At 32.2% G+C, this 21,523-nt stretch overlaps 2 protein-coding genes across 5 annotated transcripts in view; both read right to left on the bottom strand.

Moving 5' to 3' along the window:
- Positions 1-8,764, bottom strand: part of LOC139093428 (uncharacterized) — a 40,573-nt gene extending 31,809 nt beyond the window's left edge. Inside the window, exon 1 of one of the 3 annotated variants that reach the window (XM_070644156.1) lies at positions 8,514-8,764. The gene's annotated coding sequence lies outside the window, so the exon portion shown is untranslated. Of the gene's footprint in view, positions 1-8,245 lie in introns of all 3 variants that reach the window. The other 2 variants (XM_070644155.1, XM_070644153.1) reach the window with 2 other exon arrangements.
- Positions 8,765-9,244: 480 nt separating this feature from the next.
- Positions 9,245-20,982, bottom strand: LOC139093443 (glucose dehydrogenase [FAD, quinone]). 2 transcript variants are annotated; one of them, XM_070644168.1, is made up of 11 exons: positions 20,901-20,982; positions 13,065-13,317; positions 12,878-13,001; positions 12,738-12,814; positions 12,322-12,401; positions 11,739-12,247; positions 11,398-11,678; positions 11,295-11,331; positions 10,908-11,228; positions 10,732-10,842; positions 9,245-10,586 (listed from the first exon to the last, which is right to left on the bottom strand). In XM_070644168.1, the coding sequence occupies exons 2-11, from the start codon at positions 13,257-13,259 to the stop codon at positions 10,450-10,452; spliced, it is 1,872 nt and encodes a 623-aa protein (XP_070500269.1). In that variant the 5' UTR covers positions 13,260-13,317; positions 20,901-20,982; the 3' UTR covers positions 9,245-10,449. The 2 variants fall into 2 exon arrangements, with proteins under 2 accessions (XP_070500269.1, XP_070500270.1); XM_070644169.1 differs by lacking the exon at positions 20,901-20,982 and adding an exon at positions 15,036-15,050.
- Between the last annotated feature and the right edge of the window lie 541 nt (positions 20,983-21,523).

The raw sequence follows: 21,523 nt of genomic DNA on the forward strand, positions 1-21,523 counted from the left end.
ATATTTTATATTATGCTCCTCTAAATATTAAGGGAGCATTAAAAGACACTAAAAATGTTCCTCATATTTTGCAGGGTTGGGTGATGAATGATTAAAGTGCTACTTTTAGGGAAACAAAAGCAATTTATGGCTTTAAAATGTTTTGGTTTGTCAGGAATCGTTAAAAGCAAATTATTTCAAGGTTTATGGATCATTAGCAATTCATAGACATAGCTCTTCCATACTGATTCGTCCTATTGAGCATTTTACAGATTGTTACCTTAATTTAAGATTTCTAAAGTGGCTAGAAAGGCACTGAGGTGTAGAAGTGGCTAAAAATCCAGATCCAAGCCAGTATAACTCTAATCTGATGCAGCATTTCATGGATTTTCGGCCTTTTAAACACGGTATGCTTTCCGAGTGAATGTGGATCTAATGCAGTTACATATTGGAAGTTAACAGACGATAGACTGCGAAGAAGCTTGTCAAGAAAGCAGCCACTGACTAAGTTCATAACAACAAGTGAATGTGAAATCCCAACCCTGAAAATGTTCCTTCACTTCCGCTCACTTTAAAAACATAGCAAATGAAGCGCAAAAGAAAAGTCTCATTAATATCAACGACATGGGACCTGTCTACTTGTTAGCTAATGCAAATAACTTTTACCTTTTCATCCTCCCCGTAGACGCTGCAATAATAATACAGAGCATTAAGTTTTTTGTGGCAGTAATACAGTACTCGAAATTATTCATTCTCACTACTACTTTAAACGTGACTTGAGCTCGCTTTTATTGTCTTTTTTCGTCGTCATCATCATCATTATGAAAATGTGGCCTAAAACCCCTCAAGATATTCATAAATTGCTTTTCATTCATCTCAATCACAATTCTAAATTCATCTCAATGAAAAATTAGCTTTTTAACTATGTCGTGTCGTAAAATGAATGGATTTGGAGGATGAGAAGCGACATGAATGCGAGTTGGATGGAAGAAAAGTTTTTCAATTTAAAAAGGAAAAAGGAAGGAAACTTTTTTTTTGTGTGTGCAATCTTTTGCGTGTGTTTTTATGATAATTTATAAGACCACATTTTAAGCAGATACAGAAATGATAAAAGTAAATTCCTTCTCCGTTGGAGCTAAATACAAAAAAATTTATAAAGTATTGTGAATACGAAATGAACATTTTTTGTACAGGCTTCGGTCAGTGTGAGTGCTTTGACTGTTGAATGGGAAAATTGTATTTTTATACCGAATGAAACACATCTAGGTGGGGTTATGGGAAGTTATAGTCACGAAAATGGAATGAAATAAAGAAAATTGTTGAGAATATGTCAACTATTATTTAATATTCAAATTGTATTTTGAACAACAATTTGTGATTTTCCCCTATTATAGTTGGAGATAGGGTTTTCAATACCGATATCAAAATGTATGGAATACCGGTATTGAATACCGGTTTTTCATACAAATCAATACCGGTATTGAAAACCCTAGTTGGAGACCCCTCCAAATGAAAACTTTAGTTTGATATGGAATTTCGAAGAATAAACATCTCATTTCAGCAAAATTCAAAGCATTAAAGGAACTAAGGATCAATTTTGGCAACAATAGCTTCAACACAAATGTGCTTCTCGGGTTGTTCACCTTGGACATTGTTATTTTTCCAAGTATAAGAACGCTTTTAAACTTTTATGAAACTTTGTGTGTTCAATGACAGGAAAAAATCTAGTTTGACTTTTTAATCAAAATTTTATTCATGTTCTTAGAAAGTTTGACTGAATTTTTAAAGACAGCACTTTATAAAGTTTAATTTCCATTCGATTGAACTTTGAAACTCAATAACAAGTTATGAATACGCTGGTCTTGTTATCAGAAAGTTTTCAACTTATTTGTATGTACATTGTATCGTTCAAGGACGAACTCGATGGTTGTATATACTCAAGGTTGTATTGACCATAACTTCGGAATATTAAGTAAATGTTTAAAATTCTTATTCAGCTGCACCAAATTGCTGCTTACAAACATCGACGTTTAAAAATGACTAGAATCTTTAAAGAGATCATTAATTTTACTTTAAGTATATAGCACATCTCCGTCTATTAATTAGTAAAGAACGTATCACACAAGTTGTTGTTATTTTAGGCTACAGTAATAACCTTCCAATTAACTTTTCTCCTGAATTTTACATGCATTCAATCTACCATTTAAGACAACCTAATTTATTAACTGAACCATGTAATTTACGATTCATAAGCAAGTAAAGACCAATTTTCAACTTGTACTGTTCAACTTCTTAAGGATTAAAGAGATAATAATTCTAGTTGACATGTCGTAAACGATAAATCACTTTAAGGTCAATTTAATCCCAAATAAATCTGCCCAGTAATTATCAAAAAAGAATTAATCCGTAAATTTTGCAAGGTAATGGATAGCGTTACTTGTTGACATTGCTGTCTACAGAAGCGTAGTCAGGGAGGGTTGTGTGGTCAAGGAGGTGTGGATAGCCAACATACGCTCCCGACAGTCTTGTTCTTCGGAACATACAAGCTTAGGGTTCAAGTCTTGGTGCAGTAGAAATTGACGATGGATAGGAACTGATTTGTTCTCTGTTCGAGGACCTGCAGGAAGAATCTCCGAAATAATTCCTAAACGGAAGCCTAAGCTCGAAACTTATGATACTTTATCGTTATTATAATAGAAACAAAAAACAAGCATGTGAAATATGTGCTTTACTTGTAGTATTATACACAAGTACAACTGAATAGCAAGGAACAAAAAAAATCAATAAGTTTATTTGCCCACATTCGCGTGAAAGTAGAAGTAACGAGAACAAGTTATGTTTTTCAAAAACAAAAAAAAAAGGTTTGGTGGCAAGCAGAGTAAAAGTAAATATAATTCACCTTACCTCACCCTCCTTCACGTCATATCGTCTGTACCTTATAATAATTTTCAACATTTTTTACATGTATTCACATCTAAACACCCATGAACCAAGCTTGACTGACTGCAATTAAATAAAAATAAATTTTCTTTTTATCCTCCCTCATCACTTTCCACTGACTGACTGACTGACTGAGTGTGTTCTACATTTTACTACTCTTTACTCATCCTAAAAAATGCCATCACATAAATCATCTGTATAAAGGAACAGTTTTTTGGTGAAGAAGATCGTAATATGCTTTTTAGTATATATTTTCACTCGACGGCGGCGGAAAAGTCATATGGAACATCATCATTTTTATTCCTTTCAGTTCTTCCTCTTGCCCTTGTTACAAAGAATATCAAAAAACATTTTTTTTATTCACATTTCATCAACATTTTTCTTTGGCAAAATGAGACAGAGAGTAAAATCTTAAAAAAAATCATGTAAAGAATTTATGAAATGTCAAGGGAACAGAAGTGACATATTTGTGAGTGAAAAAAATTGTATACAAGAAAATGTCTGTCTGATGAATTTTTGAAATCCATGACAAAAATGACATCTTGGAGCATTCATATACATTTTCATAAATTGCGGAATATTTAAGTGGAAAAAGTCATGCTGAACTTTTTGAGATTTATATTGCTCTCAAAAGTGTGTGTTCTTGACTTTATGGCGAGATTTACTTTTGGAGACTTTTTAAAAGTCTCATAAATTGACTCCAAATTGGAATTTTAGATAAGAATTTCAAAGCTATATAAAATCAAAAAGCTTATTCATGCAAAGTCATAAAATAAACTGTTTAATGTCCTAAATATGCTTTTATGTATGCTTTTTAGTATCATTGAAGCTAGAAATGGTTCTTTTGTCCTTTGTTTGTCTAGTCATGTAAGTACAAAAGCTCATCAGTGACATTGTAAGGATCTAAACGTTGATTTAGTTGAGAATATATTAACGATTATTTGAAATTTGAATTAAATGCAACTACATTTAGTTGTGTTTCTCTTTTTATAGTTGTTAGTCCCCTTCATGTAAATATTTAGTCAATTTCTGATCACTGAAGAATAAACACTGTTGTTATTTAATTAAATTCATGAAGAATCTTTAATTATAGTCCAACATACTACCTTTTGTATGGAATTTCAGAACAATCAAAATTGATTCATTGCTTAACTCCAAAAATATCTCCCTGAATACATCTCCCAACCACCATTTGTGTATATTACAATGCCTAAGCCTTGTCCATTCAATTCACCAAAAAAGCTTCAAGTCACATACAGGAAAAAAAGGCATTACAGCTCTCATATTTTTCGATATACAAAACAAATTCCATTGATTACATAGCATAAAATGCGTTTTGATCTATCACGTTTGACCTTCTCAATAGCAATTTCCTACATATATAGCAAACATACATCGTCATATATCGTAATCGATTTTCGTTTATTTCATAATAAATATCCATAATAAATGATCAAGTTTATTTATTCAATCGATTGAAATCCCAAAAGGAAGAACATAAAGTCTTACAATTTGTTATAAAGCACAATACAACCATCCCTAGTGAGCTTTTTTTTTAGAATTTAATATGCATCGAGTTGCTTTACGTTTTTATCATCAGCACATGAATCTTCATAAATAAAGGAGGAGAAAAAAAGTGGAACACATTTTAAAGTCATTCATTCTTGACATTGTGCTTGTTTGCCATCAGCCATACCCCGTCATAAATATTCCATTGTCTTCCTTTTCCATGCCATTTTTACCCCAAGACTCATTTACTTAAATAAGCTTTTAATGATAATTGTATGTTTATATCCTCATTCTTATTGCTTTCTGCAATCTGCTTCCTCCACATCATCACATAAGACATAAGTAAAAATCAAAATGCTAACGAGCCATTTGCTAAATTCAAATATGAAATTGCCATTCATTCTCACATCATTTTTTCGGCTGAGCAAGAGATTTCCTTTTTATGTACACATTGCCGGATATTTTCTATATCCCTTGATAAATATTTATGTATGCATATATAGAAATTTTTCACAAAATTTATAATCATACGAAAAAAAAGGTTATTTTTTTGGAACCGATCACATACACACTCATGCTAATAAAAATGATTGCCAATTTATTGACTATTTGTTTATAGTTCTGTGCCCAAATTTATGTGTAACAACTTTCTGCAAACGCATGCTAGTTTTGTATTTTTTGGATTTTAATGAATCCCACAACGGAATTAACTTTTGCTCCTTGATACTCAATTTTTAAACAAACTATCACAAAACTAGCTGTGTTAGCGAATTTGTGGGATGGTAAATTACCAATAGATTTCTCATTAAAAAATAGTCGTGGCTGATCATAAATTACTGGACTGTTTTGCTCATTTTATTGCCATCTCTAGCTTTATATTTATTTATTTTAGTTTATTTATGACTTTTTACTAATGAAGATTCCTTAGCTGCTGCTTTTTTCTTAAAACAATAAGAAATTGAAAATAGATGATGATGCAGAATGTGATGTGGAGGATGTTAGGGATTTAAGTTTGATCGGGAATCAGTGATATCGAATAATCTAGGATTACAAAGTTAAGACTCTTTTAATCATCAAGACTATATAACTTAAATTGGTCCAAAGGTAGAAATATGACGAAAAAATCGCTACAAAACCCAGAATCCCTCATTCAAAGTCCCCAATAACGATAATTCCATTTCATCACTCAACTTAACTTGTAAAGTCAGCAATTTTAAAGCGGTAATAATGGAAGTAAAATATGTGTCAATATTTTTATGACCTTTTCGGATATAATTTTACAATAATGATGATATAATTGAATAACTTTTCGATTTTATTGATAATTAACTCGACTTTTATATCTAGAACGATAATTAATTGCTTGTACTTTTTATTTTAACGCTGTTTATTTTTATAAATCAGATTATTAAACTAATATTTAGTTTTCAATATAATAATTTATATTGTTATTGGTGTTGTTAGTCGTAAATTATGTGGAATCTATAAGCTTTGTTATTTAACATTGAATGTGGAATTGAAGCTTCATCGGAAAGCCACAAAAGTAATTAATATTTGAAAATCAAAGTGAGATTTCAATTTGTTGAGCTTATGTTGAATAATTGAAAATCTCAAGAAATTTATTTCACAATTTTTCATCATAACTGACTAAATATTCTCTTGCAATTTATAACAAGCATCTGCTCTCGTCTGCTGACGTTAATATTATTACATGAAAAGTTTCTGATTACATTTCCGAAATTATTTTAAGCAATTTTAATAAATTCATGAGAAAAAAAATCATTTCATACCTTTTTTCCGGTTAAGCCAGAGATTTTCATTAAAATTGATTGCAGGACTCTTCATTTTTGCAAAAATATTACTGAACTTGATATTTTTTGAATGTAAACGATCAAATTTTATGGACCAAATTACGTTAGGACACTCAGCAGATACGAAAAAATATCCATTTTAAGATTTTTCAAACGAGATAAAAATCAATGTTTACTTTAATCTCTGATTCATTCAAGGTGAGAAAATTTTTTATTTAAATATTTAAGTTTTTTAAATGTAAATCAGTTTGTGATTACTGCGTTTTAATGGAATGCAGCATTTACTTAGTCACGACTCTTGTTATGGTCTTTATAAGGAGCGCATCAAATTATTAACTGAAATTCTTTTGTTCAAGTTTTTAACGGTCAAATAAAATTCAAAATTTCATGAGAACTTTTTATTTCGAAATTTTCGACATTAATATCGAACTTTTCGATTATTTATTTCGAACTTTTTCGAAATGAAATCACATTAGTCTGCTCCAATTTTGAATCAAAAATCCAAATCATGCATATTGGATTCTTTGTGATTAAGGAACTGAAATTGCATTGTTGATAAAAATTTAATAAAAATATTTTGAAATTTTCGATTCGACCTACTTCTACCTCAATCTCCAAAATTAAAAATTCATGGAAGAATTCCTAAGTCTTTTCTGTATAAATTGGAATTTAAGGAACTAAACCTTTTGTATCGACTCTTATGAAATATCTTCCGAATTTATATCAAACAAGAGCTTCTTATCTAATGCTTCAAGACCTTATAAAAACAAACTCTAGCTTAATATCGAAAAATTCAATTTATAAAAAAGTATTTTCTTTTTCCTAGAAGAAAGCAAAAAATCAATTTAGAAATTCCAATGGGTGATGTAAGCACACACTTTAAGATATCTCAAGTGTACATCCCTCACAGCAAGTTATCAGCAAAAATCTTGAGATACTTAAGAATTATTATCAACATCATCATTCAAAATTAATGATTTCGAAGAACAATCGAGCTAGTCATTCAAAAAAAAAGGATCAAAGGAATGTCATGACTATGAAGCTGTGACAATGCATGAAACTTATCAGTGTCATCATCACAAAAAGAAAAGTTCCGGCATAATAAATGTCTATTTTTTTAGAAGCATAAATAAATAAAAAGAGATTTTCAAATGTTCAGCAGTTAAGGCTTCACACATAGAATTGTAAGAGCTAAAATGTGTTTTAAATTGCCTTTTCACAGACCTTTCCCATCCATTTAGGCCTTGCTCTTCAAACGAAATTTTTTTTCAACAGCAATTCAGCCAATTGGCTACAGTCAACAGCAAGGATTGTATTCAAGGGGGAAGGGGTGGGTGGCTTAAGGGGTCAAACCTCACCTCCAACACATTTTGGAAAAAAATCTTCAATTTTGAAGAGGTTTTCGTCAAAAAATACCAAGCCGACCCTTCCCCACCTCCCCCCTCCCAATTATGTCCAAAAAACACTTTTCGGCTACGCCCCTGTCACTAGCTTAGTCCTTTCTTATCCTTTCTACATCGTTGTTTTTTTCCTTTCCGACGGAACAAACGGATGTAACTTGTGTAACAAATTTCTATGGTAACGAAAATGAAACAAACATAGTTGAGGACTACTTGGGGTTTGTTTATCAGTGATGTCCTTTACTTTTGAGAAGTGATTTTGAGGTTTTGTTCTGTAAAAGCTGTGGATCAGACTCAATTGAACCTCAAAATTTGAAATTTTTAAATCAAAGTTTCCCAAAATTTTATTAATCACAGCTTGCTTTGCTAGTTCCATGGCACACTATTTGGACAACACAACATTAAATTGACGTCATTTATGAACAATCCCTAGTCCATGTATGAACACAAAAAAAATTAAAACTGATTCCATATTTGCTCACAGCACACAGGAATGAAAATTGGAAAACTTTTTGCTTATTCTAAAAATATTTGTGTAATGTCGTGGCATGGTTTTGAAGATAATAGCACAAAATTAAGGAAAAGAAGAACAACATCTTTCTTTACCTGTTTGATCAATACTTTATAATCCGCATTATAAGAAGATTAGAGGGATAAGCAACGATGAGTTGGAACTTTTTATGTTTTTTTGGCCTTGTCTTGTTTGTACAAAAATTAAAATTTCAAATTTCTTCTCGTGCCTGTCTTTTCAATTTGAATTTAAGGTATGTCGTACCTTCTTATTCAGTCACACAAAAAAAACTTTTTTTTGACAATTTCACATTTATGTTGATACGTTGTAAAGTGTGTCTTTAATCAATCTATTGATTTTCACCTGTTTAAAATGTAGATCCAATGTCGATTTTTTACACTATAAATTTTATAGCCACCACCTTTCAGTAAAGTCGGTTTTTATCCATTTGATGAATGGAGGTGCTTCACCCTCACAACATAAATCTTTCCGATAATTTTACAATGTATTTTTTTCACTACCGTTCTGTTCTATATATTTTTGCACTTTTTGGTATTTTAAATAAAAAATATGTTCCGAATGAAATTTTTCCTTTCCTTCCGATCGATGTGAACCGCACGACTACACAACTCGTAATGAATAGAAATGATGTTCATTATATCAGGAGTTGAATTTTCACATTTTTATTCTAAGTGGTGGAAAAGAATTTTTTTGTATTTATTTTTCAACATACTGAATGGAAAAACGTGCTCAGTCGGGTCTTCCTTACTCTCTCGTGTTTGAGTTGCTCTCGGATTTTTACTCTCATGCCGACATGCGCATGCTTTTTGAAGATGTTATTATCATTATCATCATACTTGTCGAAAATAACAGAAACATATGATCGGAGGAACTGTAAAGAACAATCAAAATGTGAAAGAACTTCTTTTGGGGGGTCCTCGGTTTTAATAATCGATAGTTTTTCTCCAAATTTCAAATTTTTGAAGCAATTTTTCCATTTTTCAATCAAAAAGCCTACTTGAATTCAATATCAGCATAATTTGACAAAACAAGCCAATTATTCAAACCGAGGACCCCCAAAAAATACATGAAAATTTATTATACAGAAAAGTTCCTTTTATTACTTAAAGAGATTTTGTTTTAAAATATTTTTTTATTACATATATCACATTATTTATAAAAAGATTACGTTCCTACCTGACATACGTGATGGAATATCAAGTACATAAAAAAGTAAGTTTTTCCTTTGTATAATAGCTGTATATCATACAATATATATCATAGAAGTAGATGTGAGATGAAAAATAAGAACTTACTTATATGATTTGTTAAAAGGTAAAGGTTGTTTGAAGGTAAGCAAGTCTTTTTTGATTAAGTTCAAAAATCAAAGGCAATCTAGTGAAGACATAAATGCCATTTGTCGACAGAACGAGGTGAAAATTTCTGATGTTCTTTTTTATGGCCAAAATTTTAGTGGCATTTTCATCTTCTTAAGAAAATAAAATTAAGAAACAGTAAAAGAATGGCAATATTGTAACTCATTGTTAGGTGCTGAGAGCTTTATTATATGATGAATGTACTTTCAGCTCATACAGTGTATTCAGTGAGCATGGCAGTGGAGGGCAACCTCTGTGTCGGGGCACACTGCGGTTTCGGTCGAGGGTTAACACCCATGTGTGTCGCACTGCATTAGCTCTCAGGATAGAACAATTTTATGATTAAGGATCAGTGGTGGACAACCTGCTTGCCACGACACACTAGTGTGCAGCTATAAATACTTGAAAATTCCATGAACCGTTTGCAGTATGCAAATGAACCAAGGTGTGCCGCGACACACAGGTTGCACACCACTGGACTAAGCTCAGAGCATCATTTAATGATATTATCAACGAGCTTTATATGCCAATATAGACAAAATTACAATAAAAGTTACATTAATTTTAAGACTAGAAAAAATATGCAGTATGTAACAGTATTCAGAGACATAGCCATAAGTTTGAAATTTGAATGAAGTTGGAAAATTGAAGAAATTGTCCCATTGAAGGGGGATAGAACCCCTCACTTGGCTATGTCCCCAGTAGTATAACAGCAAATAATTATGCTAATTATACATTTGGCATTCAGAGAATATAATTTTTGTTTGTGATGCTTATGTCTTGTTCTCATTATTTCTCGGATTTTAATTGGAACAAATTTAATGAAAATCACGTCAAGCTACTTCCGTTTCCGAGAATATTTTTAGTACCAGTGCCTTTAATATTTACAATTAACTTATTAATACTAATAATACATAAGGTCATCAATGTGAACCCCAAGTTTTCTTAATCATATCAGCCGCTCGTTCTCCAATCATAAATATTACAGAGTTGGTATGAGTAGCTGGAATTTCAGGCATAATTGATCCATCAGCTACACGCAAATTTCTGATTCCATATACTGAAACATATTAAAAGAAAGCAAATTTAGCAAGCAATTTATTATTCGGGATTCGTACGGATGTTACGTCAAGTTGAGGAGGAAGTCAAGCTCCCTAATTTCAAGCGTAACATCCATAAAATCCCAAAAACCCTCCCATACATACCTCTCAGTTCTGGATCAACCACAGCGTCCTTATCAACCCCCATCTTACATGTTCCAACTTGATGCTGCAAACTTGAACCATATCGATGAATGCAGCATTCCCAATAGTCATCTAAGAGTAAATTTACTTTTTTTATCACAAAAGTTAAAACAAGGCAAGAAATGAATTCAACATACCGGATCTAAATGGATGATGTTCACAGCCAGTAAATGGCACATCGTGGAATTTCGTACCAAACTTCTTAAATGCATTTGCTTCGCCGACTCGAAGTGCCACTTTTATGCCTTCTCGGAGAATAATTAAGTCTTCTTTGTCTGAATAAAAGTTTGGTCTTAAATGCGGATGTTGGAAGGGATTTGTGGATTTTAAAGAGAGTCGTCCTCTGCTTTTTGGTCTCATAAGAACTGGCCCAATTGTGAATGCATGACGATTTCGAACACTTCCGAAGACTTTATCGACAAACTCTTTTGGAAATCCAAAGACTTTTCTGAGGAAACCTAAAATTTCATTAGTACATACAGTCAGCTGTGAGTTTACTGAACTGTAAAGTCATTGAATCTTACCTGATTCATCACCAGTAAATGCACCGATACCCATCACCTGTGAACAAGGAACAGACATTAATAGCTCATTTCAAAAAGTCATTTAATAAATTAAAGTCATTACGAGTTCAATATCAGGATAGTCAGCAGGTAAGTATGTAATATTGGTCTTGACAAAAGCAATTCCTTCGGCACCTGCGGGCAAAGTAAATGGACCGTCGTTTCTGAAAAGATAGTCAAACACAACTTTTGGTCTTCTCATGTTTCTCTCCAATACCGTGACGGGTTGATTGACCAAGAATGTCAAGCCGGTCAACGACACATGATCTTGTAAATTATAACCGACTTTCAAGTCTGAGTAAACTGGAATGTTGAGCTGTTGCAAGTCTTCTTTCGGACCGACACCTAAAAATATTCAGCACATCATTATGGTCAAATTCATAAATTCATTACTGATTTAATTACCGGATAATAACAGCAACTGAGCAGAGCCAATGGTACCTGCAGATAAAATTACTTCCTTCTTGGCTTTAATGAAATATCTTTTTCGATTTTTAATGAACTCTACGCCTAATGCTGTCTTTGTGAATGGATCAATGATGACCTTTGTAACCCATGAACCAGTGGATATATGCAAATTACTTCTATCTGCAGCAACAGAACGTAAATATGCTTTTGCTGCACTCAATCGTCTTCCATTTCTCATTGTTGCTTGTGCTTGTGAAAAGCCTAATTGCTGTTCACCATTTGGATCATTATAATCATATCCTAATTCAAATCCAGCTTCACGGAAACTGCTATGCAATGGTGATGTGTACGGTGCATACTCAATATCAAGATATCCAGAATTTCCACGATATGGGGAATGTCTTAAAGATGGAATTTTTACATTCTCAACTTTTCTAAAATATGGCAAGACTTCAGCAAACGACCATCCATAATTTCCCAACTCAGCCCATCGATCGTAATCACGTCTGACATAATATGAAAAATGAAATGGAATCATCATATTTTATGTGACAAATAAAAAAAGGGATTTCATACTCACCTATGGCCTCGAGTATAAATTAGAAAATTGAGAACACTTGTGCCACCTAAAACTCGTCCTCTTGGCCAATTGCAGACACCCTTTTTTGTGGATTGAAGATTTTTTTAATAAAAATTTAATATTTAATGCAGTGGTGGGCAACCTTCATGTCGCGACAACATATGTATTGTGAGAACCCATGTGTCGTAGAATTCCATGTGTCGTAGCATTCCATGTGTTACGACAATACATGTGTCGTAGCAACCCATGTGATACGACTACTTATGTGTCGTAGCAACCCATGTGTCGCAGCATGACCTGTGTGTTGAATGAATTGCACGTCGTGTGCAGATTCAGTCAAAAATTATTACCAAGATGTACCGCGAAACAAAGGTTGCCCATCACTGATTTAATGCATAAATATCCATTTGACTCACATCTTCCAATCCTAAGCATGCATCTTGTGAATTTGGGTCTGTTTTGTATCCCCAATTATTTGATGTAGCTGAATTGGCTGTACAAAAAGGAAATCAGATATTATAAAATTAAGCATGTGCGCCAATAAAAAGGATAATACCCGATGCAGTTAATGGAACATCTGTAAGGAATGTCTCTTGACGTCCTGCTTCCAGCAATAAAACTTTCCATTTCTTATTTTCACTTAAACGATTTGCAATAGCACATCCAGCACTACCGGAACCCTTGAAAAATAATAAAATTATTCATTACTCAACTGTTGCATGTAATTTCGTCATGAGACTTACAACAATGATGAAGTCATAAGATGGAAAGAAGCTTGTCGTATCTTCAATGATACTACTTGAATTATAAATTAGATAATTAGTTTGCTCAATTAAAAATTGAAAAGGGTTTTGTTGCTGACTGTTTACATTCCAAAATTGGACAATAAAGATGTAGCAGAAGATTGCGGCTGTTGAACGGATGCTTATTGAACTCATCGCGTCAGTATGTTAATAAGTTTAAATTATTACTTATAAATTGGATATTATTCAACACCTGTGAACGAAATGGAAAATGAAACAATTGTGGATATACTATCAAATTACTCAAATGAGTCACTCAATTAGCATATTCATCTTTTGCAATGCTCAATTGTTATTTTGTTTTCACTTCCACCTTTTAAACTCTCTTTCAAAATTTTATGCAAATTTACCGACGCATCTCACTTGAGGCTTTATTGTAGAATAATTTTACGGTTGTGGATTTCATGCAACACGACCTTGAGTTAATGCTTTTAAACTGGGATTTGAGTACTTGTGATGTCTGGTATCAAGCTTGGGGTTACTCATTAGACAGACATATTATCAGAGAAATGACCTTCGAGTGGACAACTGCACATGATGTCTCATTAGTCTTAGGTCTAGTTACTAATATCAAGTTGTCCATTCACCACTAAAGTGGACTAAAATTGGTCCGAAAGGAGTACAACCCGGATCCTTAACTATTACAGAAAAGTCTCGAAACAGTAATGTAGCTAACCAAGCCTTGACTGACATCATTTACGAATGCCGCATACTCGAATGAACACAAGATGCTGACCTTAACTTTATGTAGGGCTTATCAATCAGAACTAGTTATTTATGTCGAGTGTCGAGACCTTTCTTTTTTAATTTCTGCATTCTCCGGACTTTTCAATGGCAATGACTTTTTCAGCATCGTCATACGTGATGCAATGAAGGTACACATGAATCTCGCATTATAAAATATTTAAACGAATTGTGAATTTATAGGAGCTGCGTATTACTTTAAAATGTAATCAAATTGACGAAAAATGTCAAAATGGAATTAAAAATGCCTGCATGCATTTCAGCAGTGCTATCTATTTTATTTTATGACATAATTCACTTGAAAAAATATTTCGGGTTTATTTATTATCGTGTAATCGATTTATGTAGGAAATGTAGTCCAACAGATTTTTTGTTACTAGATTCATGTACAGTCGTAATGACCTTTGGATTATTTATTTTACCGGTTTTGCTCAAGATCATCGTCTGATTTGTTTTGATTTGGGGATGTAATAAATTTAAAATACAGATTTTGGAAATAAATGTAATCAAGGTGTGGGCTTGGAAGTATCATATGGTCGCATATGGTTTAATTTTTTGTCTGACGTCTAGAAATCATATTAAGTCGGTGTAATCTTCAACACTCAATCGAATTTCTCACATATGATCTCTGTTTCGGTTCACAACACTCAAGTGCTTCATTATTACTTGATTATTATGGAAATCCCAGCAGTAACGAGCTGTAAGTTCCGGGAATTTCGGTTGGTTACACTTCTTAACGGAAAATCGATATTCCTGAAAGCGTTGGCACACGAAACACTATAAAATTTTAATGATGATGTGAATTGACCACGTCAAATTATGTCGAATGCTTTATTATCCTCATAAATTAACCCATCCTTCAGAACTTCCATTAGAGTTAATATAAACTCACAAATTTCGTTTCGCGTGTGTAAATTGTTGTCAATATAATTAATATCGGCAAAAAGCTTCGGTTTGAGTGTGTTAATATTAAAACAGGAGTTACCCCAAATTAAACAAATCGGTTAATCGAACCAAAATCCAGGTTGGCATAACTCTGACATTTTAAATGTCGGATTCAAAGGTTTCGGAACTAAATGGAACAATCCATCACAAATCAGAAAGGCATCAAAATTCGCAAAGTCAAAAATTATATCACAGACATCGCCTAAGGATAGATTGACTTACCTAGTCGACTTGTTCTAATAGACTAGCTTCTTAAGTAGGAAGTAAAGAACGAAGAAATAAAATTTTATGAATACATCGTATAATAAACCAGATTGATAGATGCAATCATAAATTGGAATATGAGAATGCAGAATAAAATTAAGTATTAAAAGGCCAGCATTAGCAAGAATTCAAATTTGGAAGCAATGAATTTTAACAAGTGGCATTTACTAAATATCTCATTTGAATAAGCATAAATATGCAAATTGATTCTCTAGAAATCTACTAGGAAATATCAGAATTCGACTAGAATTTTTTGTTGCAGTTTGAATGACAATACTTGTTTATTGATAAGGATGATACTTCCTCATGGATTTAACAAATGAGATGTTTATTCTTTGAAATTCTAAATAAGACTAAAATATTCATTGGAAGGGGTAAACAACTATGATAGGGGAAAATCTGCTAATTGTTTTCTGCAAATATAATCTGAATATTAAATGGCAGTTGACATTTTATGTCAATAATTGACTTTCAAATGACATTAAGTCAATAATTTCAAATCAAAACTTAATCATAGTTGGCTATGACTGCAATTTTACACTTTTTTATTTTATTCAATATTATCTAACTTAGAATATTATTGAATAAAATGGGAACCCCATGTAAATAATTATTAGCACATCCAAAATTACCCAGAATTGGACAATATGTGAGAATTCTTTTAACAAACTTAAACGCCGATGTTATGCAATGAGAATAGAAGATTAAAAGTTATTTTTACTTCCAAAAAATAGAATTTTATTCCACAAACAAAAGAGATTGTTAAATTATAAATCTTATTCTTCTAGTTCTTTTATGAGCGTCCAGACATAAAAACAAGTGTTTGTCTGAAATATTCCTTTTTAGTCAGCAGGCATGATTTTTTAATGACTCTTCAATTTTGTGGTCAAAAACCCAATAAATAAGGATCACGTGTATGGAAATTTCCATCGTAGTTCCTGTTTATTAAGAACAGAACAATACGGGTTTCAGATTCCATGTGATTATAGGCAATACAATGGAATTCCAGTCATAATACCTAAATGTTTTTGAGATTCAGATTGGGATGGCTAGATTTTTTTATGGATGCTTTATGGACAGGACATTCCTAAATGTAGCAGTTAAATTCCGATTTATGAATTCTTCCGAAATGAACCATGACTTGATAGCTTCCGATAGTTTAGTTACTGTTATATAACATATTAAAACTAATGTCTAGTCAGCACCTAAACTCAGCATTTCGCAAAATCATTCAGCTCTCTAAGACGTGTGAATTTTCAATTAGCAACAGATTATTTTCACCAGATGAAGGGCTTTCTATTCAGTTCCTGATTTAATCCACGTGTTCTTCATGGAATGTCAATTTGTGATTTTATTCTTAACACATGGCTTTGATTGAGTCGAATTGGTCAATAAAATCGGCATAAGTATTGTTTAAAATGCAAAACTATTCACAAAATCGACAGCTATGGACTAAACACCGTAACTTCCAATTCACACTTATTAAGGAGCTTTTAGATCACCTGAGTTACATTAAAAGTAATTTTTAATTTAGCATGATTGTCATATAATTTAATTACCTACAGTTAACATATGCACAAGGTCGTCGGGTGTATGAATGCGATTTCCCTGTTTATTTTTTATTACATCTATAAAGGAATGATCACCGGTTTATATTACAAACTATTAAAAATATCGTCAGTAGGTCACAATTCGCGAGCTGCTCATATGTTCATAACTTGATAGGATATAAATAAATTCCGTAATACTTTTATTAATTTTGGGATTAGACACTTGAAACTTTTGAATTTTTAACGGTCAAAAAATATTTGAATTTTTAACGGTCGAAAAATATTTGAATAATTTTTCTCAAAAACTTGAAAAAAATTTTAACGGTTTTGTCTGACATTCAATTATTCATTCTTTTAATACCCAAACAAGGCGTCAAAATAACAACAAGACATAAACCAGTTCCAACTATCATAAAGACTCGTTACACTTGAAGGTGTTCATGATTAATCGAAGCGTTTAAGCCTCAATATTAATTCAATCTTGAAAATTAAAAACTGCATCGTGCATTCCAACTTATACAATCTTTTACCTATCTTACTGTTTACGACACATACCACAGAGCAGCAAAAAAAATTGCGCGTTAATCGAATAAGAAAACTCACTGCACCAACATTTAAATCTTAAAATAGTTATCGACCTTATAAGTCCGATTATGTAACAGACTCCTCTCTCTCTTGTTGTTTATTTTGCAGATGTTTGTGCTTTTCATACGTAAATAATATGAATAATCATGTAAAACAAAATTTTATGCTGAGCATGCTGCGAGAAGCAACACAGAAAAAGCGAAGAAAAAAACCAACTTTTTCACGTTCAAGGTTACAACAATAATTGCCGTATAGCCATAAGTTGAATAAACTTTCAATATATTGTGTGAAATCGAGTGGCCGCTTACTCGGTCAGTAGTGTAAATGCAACGTCATTGAATGTTAAATAAGAACTGCATTCAACTAGATGTATTCTATAACTTAACATAGGCACGTACGTGAGTGTATTTTAGCACTCGACGGAATCGAAAGGTAAACTGATTTTTTTTCTTCATTTCTGGCATTTTCAGATCATTCAAGGAGATTTAAGTGCAAATATTAAGAATCCCTGAAAATAGCACGCTTCTGATCTTCTTCTTATTGATTGATTGCTACGATAATATTTGCGAAATAGTTTTGCATATAAAATTGATACATACATGAAAGTCGATGAATACTTAATGAGATGAGCAAATTTTGTGACTTCATGTTGACCAATTTAATTTCATAATCGATTTTTTGTGAATATAAAGCTATTTGGGATTCACGGGATGTCTCAAAATGTCGCCAAATATGTTTTTGCAGTTTTTTTTTCGAATTCGATAAGTCAAAATTTGAATATTTTGAACCGAAATAGAAATAGATCCGTATTTATGACAGATGGGGTTGGTGATATATTATATAACACAAGAACAAGCTATTATGCACATGCCTTGACTTTATGGCTTAATCTACATATTTTCACTATAATACAGTGGTGCGCAACTTTTTATTTTTCATGGCAAACTTTGATGATAAGATTCGACTGAAAATGAACACGAGATGCGATTCATGGCATTTCAAGTCACCAGTGATAATAATGATCCGCGACACAGAGGTTGCCCACCACTGCTACAATAAACATCAGACTTATGTCACTCTGAATGATAAATGGGTAGGAATAAAAAACAATATTTCAAGGATGTGATCTATAAATACTCCAATATGTAAATGAACCTAATTTATAAATGGCACCAACTTTGCCATTTAACTCAAGGTGCGGGCAATTTGAAGATATGATCATTTGCAGAGAACAACAAACTTGCTTCCTAATTGCAATAAATTCTGATTCTTGTAATTGGATATTTTAACACAAGACGATAATTTGTTTTCGAGCATGCCAAAAATGGATACACAAGTCATCTAGCTATGCAAATCATCAAAAATAGATTCAGTTATGTCAGTCAATTAGTTACTTCCTTGTTTCGATTTATTTGATATATTTAGAATTTTTTCATCCAACTCAATTTTATTAAGGAATTAGATTGTTTGATGGCATCTAAATCAAACAAAAATTTGGACTGTTTCGATCAGTTCTTCCTACCATCTATAGCAGTGGTGGGTAACCTGTTTGCCGCGGCACCAAGAAATTTTGAAAATATCATGAGTCGTATGCCATTTTTGGTTACGGTTGTGGCTTAGACTGTTGAGATATGCCTCAAGATATAAAAGGTTGCGCACCCCTGATCTATAAATTTTCAAAATTTGGAATTTTTATTCGGTCAAATCATTTAATACATGACATTTTTCCATTTTAACTTTTAAATTTATTTACGTATATCCAATAATTCACTGAATTTGTCGTCATATTAATGACAGCCTGAAACTCCATATGGCAGAACTTCGAGGAAATTTTTAATGCCAATTGTTGTAAATTTATTGAAAAATCCTCAGACATTTTTAAAAACTTTATGCAATGGTTTTTGCATATAAATGTTGGAATTAATTTTTTGGTGTATTTTTCATGCTTAATAAATTTTAAATTTTAATGAATTTTTAACAATTTCACGATTTTATTGAATTTAAAGTTGCAATTTCATGAAAAATGTATCAAAGTCTTTTGAAACTCAAATAATCTTGTTGACAAGATCGATAGAACTTGTTTTCATAAAATCAGGGGGGAGCTTAGGTGGGAGGTGAGGCTGGTTCCGCACCTGTTCCACAATATTTTCCTAAAATTTCATTACGCGCAGCAATTAACTCTATAAATCAAATATAAATGTTAATAGAAACAATCTACCGTGGCATAGAAAACGATATAAAAAATGCAGCAAGTCTAGCGTTGCATAACTCAAACTTGACATTGTTTTAACGATTCAAGAGATTGCAAAATTGTTGATATTAGTCTTTTAAATTCTTTTAAAGTGCAAGCACATGTGAGGATGAACAAATTTATTATTCTTTGCATGCAAATTATTTTATTGACAAGATATTAACTTGTATAACTTGTTTGGTGCTGCTAGTTAGATTGTAGGTTAGGGTTGAATTTCTGTTGCTTAGTAATAGAGAGTCTTGGAATGTTCATTCATGATTTTTGATCTTATGACTATTTATGAGCATTTTATCGTCTTTGAAAAGTAGAACACTTCCAGATTCCAATTTAAAACTGGATTTTTTATCTGTATTGAATTTTTGGGGAATTTTTGGAAATAAAATCCGGGTTCGGGTAAGGGGAAAGTCGGACTGGATTGAATTTTCGGCCATTTCTAGGTAGTATACTGTCCGTAACACAATTTAAACAGCACTGAACTAGACACTGACTTGCAATTAACCAATTACAACGTATAATTATCCATTATACTTTATATTGGCCTTTAAGCTCCATTTGAAATTCACAGCAATTAATTCTTTAAGCCTCAAGAGAATGCGACTGTCGAAAATTGAATCTACATTAACTGTTCTATAGTCAGAATTCATTAATACAGAATTCTTGTGCTAGAACCCATATTGATTGATGTATGAATTATAAATTCACAATCTAATTGCCACAGAACTTAACAACATCATCAGAGTATAGACAGTATGACATGAAAACAACAAAACATCTGCATCTATATTTAACACAGTCACTTTAAATTGGCAGCACTGTTTTAAAAATCCAAGCAAATTGCAATTGATTTATTAGCTATTTTTTGCAATAAAAGAGCTCATCATTACTAATAATCATCACGTTTCTTGGATATTATGTCTCTTTAAATGGTTTCCCTTTCATTACAATTCGAGCGGAATGTCTGTGCATAATGATACAACATTATTTTGTAGGTTACTAAACTAATGGCATGTATGGTAAATAAAAGCTTTAGACTGAATTAATTAAATACATAAGGCACAATTTGTCGTCTAGGAGAAGCACATTGAAAGTGAAAACAATTGAGTAATTTAAAAGGAAAAAGTGCAATTATTAATAATAATTTGTATCCAATAATCGCTTTATGCCCGATTATGCAATATGACAATTTCACAATATAATTATTTATATTTTTCTTTTCTTCTTAATATTCAGCTGCAAGTCATCACTATATAGACTGCAATTTTTAAATGTTGGTCTCCGTCACATATGCAGCTCATTAATGATGATTGCTGTTGATTGTTATGGATGTTATACAAAATTTTATTACTTTTCCGTAAACTTTTTTTTGGTCTTATTTTGATCATATTGCATAAAGGATGCATAAAAACTTAATTAAAGTAGTTCCACTTAAACACTTACATCCAAAATTATTTTTATTAATTCACTTGAATCTTGTCTTAATTTTTTTCCTTTTCGATCTTAACACGGCTATGGTCAACGATCAACTGAGAATATATCGCTTAAGCCACAAGCATATGGCTGTGCTAAAATGTATTTCTTTGTCACGTAGACCATCGCGCTCTTTTTTTCTTCTTGTAGCTCAGTGTTATCATATTTTTGCTAGTGTGTCGTGTGTTGTGTCAGGTCAGGAAATTTAATGCTAATTTTCCATTTTAAAGCCATTCAGCTACTCACTTTTTTATGAGCGAGAGAAGTCAAATTATTTACTGTGTTGTGGGGAGAAAGGTCATGACAAATGTGAGATAATTTAATGACAAACATATCCACATTTTGTCATGCTGTTTCATATTCCATTGCATTTCGTTTTGCGGCATCTAAGCGCCACTCTCGACTGCATAGGTTAATGAACTGAGAGGCTTTTTTTGACAACATCATTAACTTTTTATGTCTTTCATGTTTATTAATTCACATCTCACTGTCTGTCTGATGAGTGGCTGCATGCAATTCACCCGATGACCTCAGTTATATTCAAAAGGTGTTTATTGACTTATTCACCACATTATTAATTATACCGAGAAGTT

This window comes from Chironomus tepperi, unplaced genomic scaffold (assembly GCF_022539635.2).
Source record: "Chironomus tepperi strain 1889 unplaced genomic scaffold, CSIRO-AGI_Ctep_v1 contig_335, whole genome shotgun sequence".
NCBI lineage: Eukaryota > Metazoa > Arthropoda > Insecta > Diptera > Chironomidae > Chironomus > Chironomus tepperi.

Excerpts from the sequence above, each read along its gene's own strand:
- LOC139093443 (XM_070644168.1), bottom strand. The coding sequence starts at position 13,259 with ATGAGTTCAATAAGCATCCGTTCAACAGCCGCAATCTTCTGCTACATC. Across the intron at positions 12,402-12,737 it reads CATGCTTAGGATTGGAAGAT|GGTGTCTGCAATTGGCCAAG; the intron begins GTGAGTCAAATG and ends TCCACAAAAAAG. Across the intron at positions 11,679-11,738 it reads TCAGTTGCTGTTATTATCCG|GTGTCGGTCCGAAAGAAGAC; the intron begins GTAATTAAATCA and ends GAATATTTTTAG.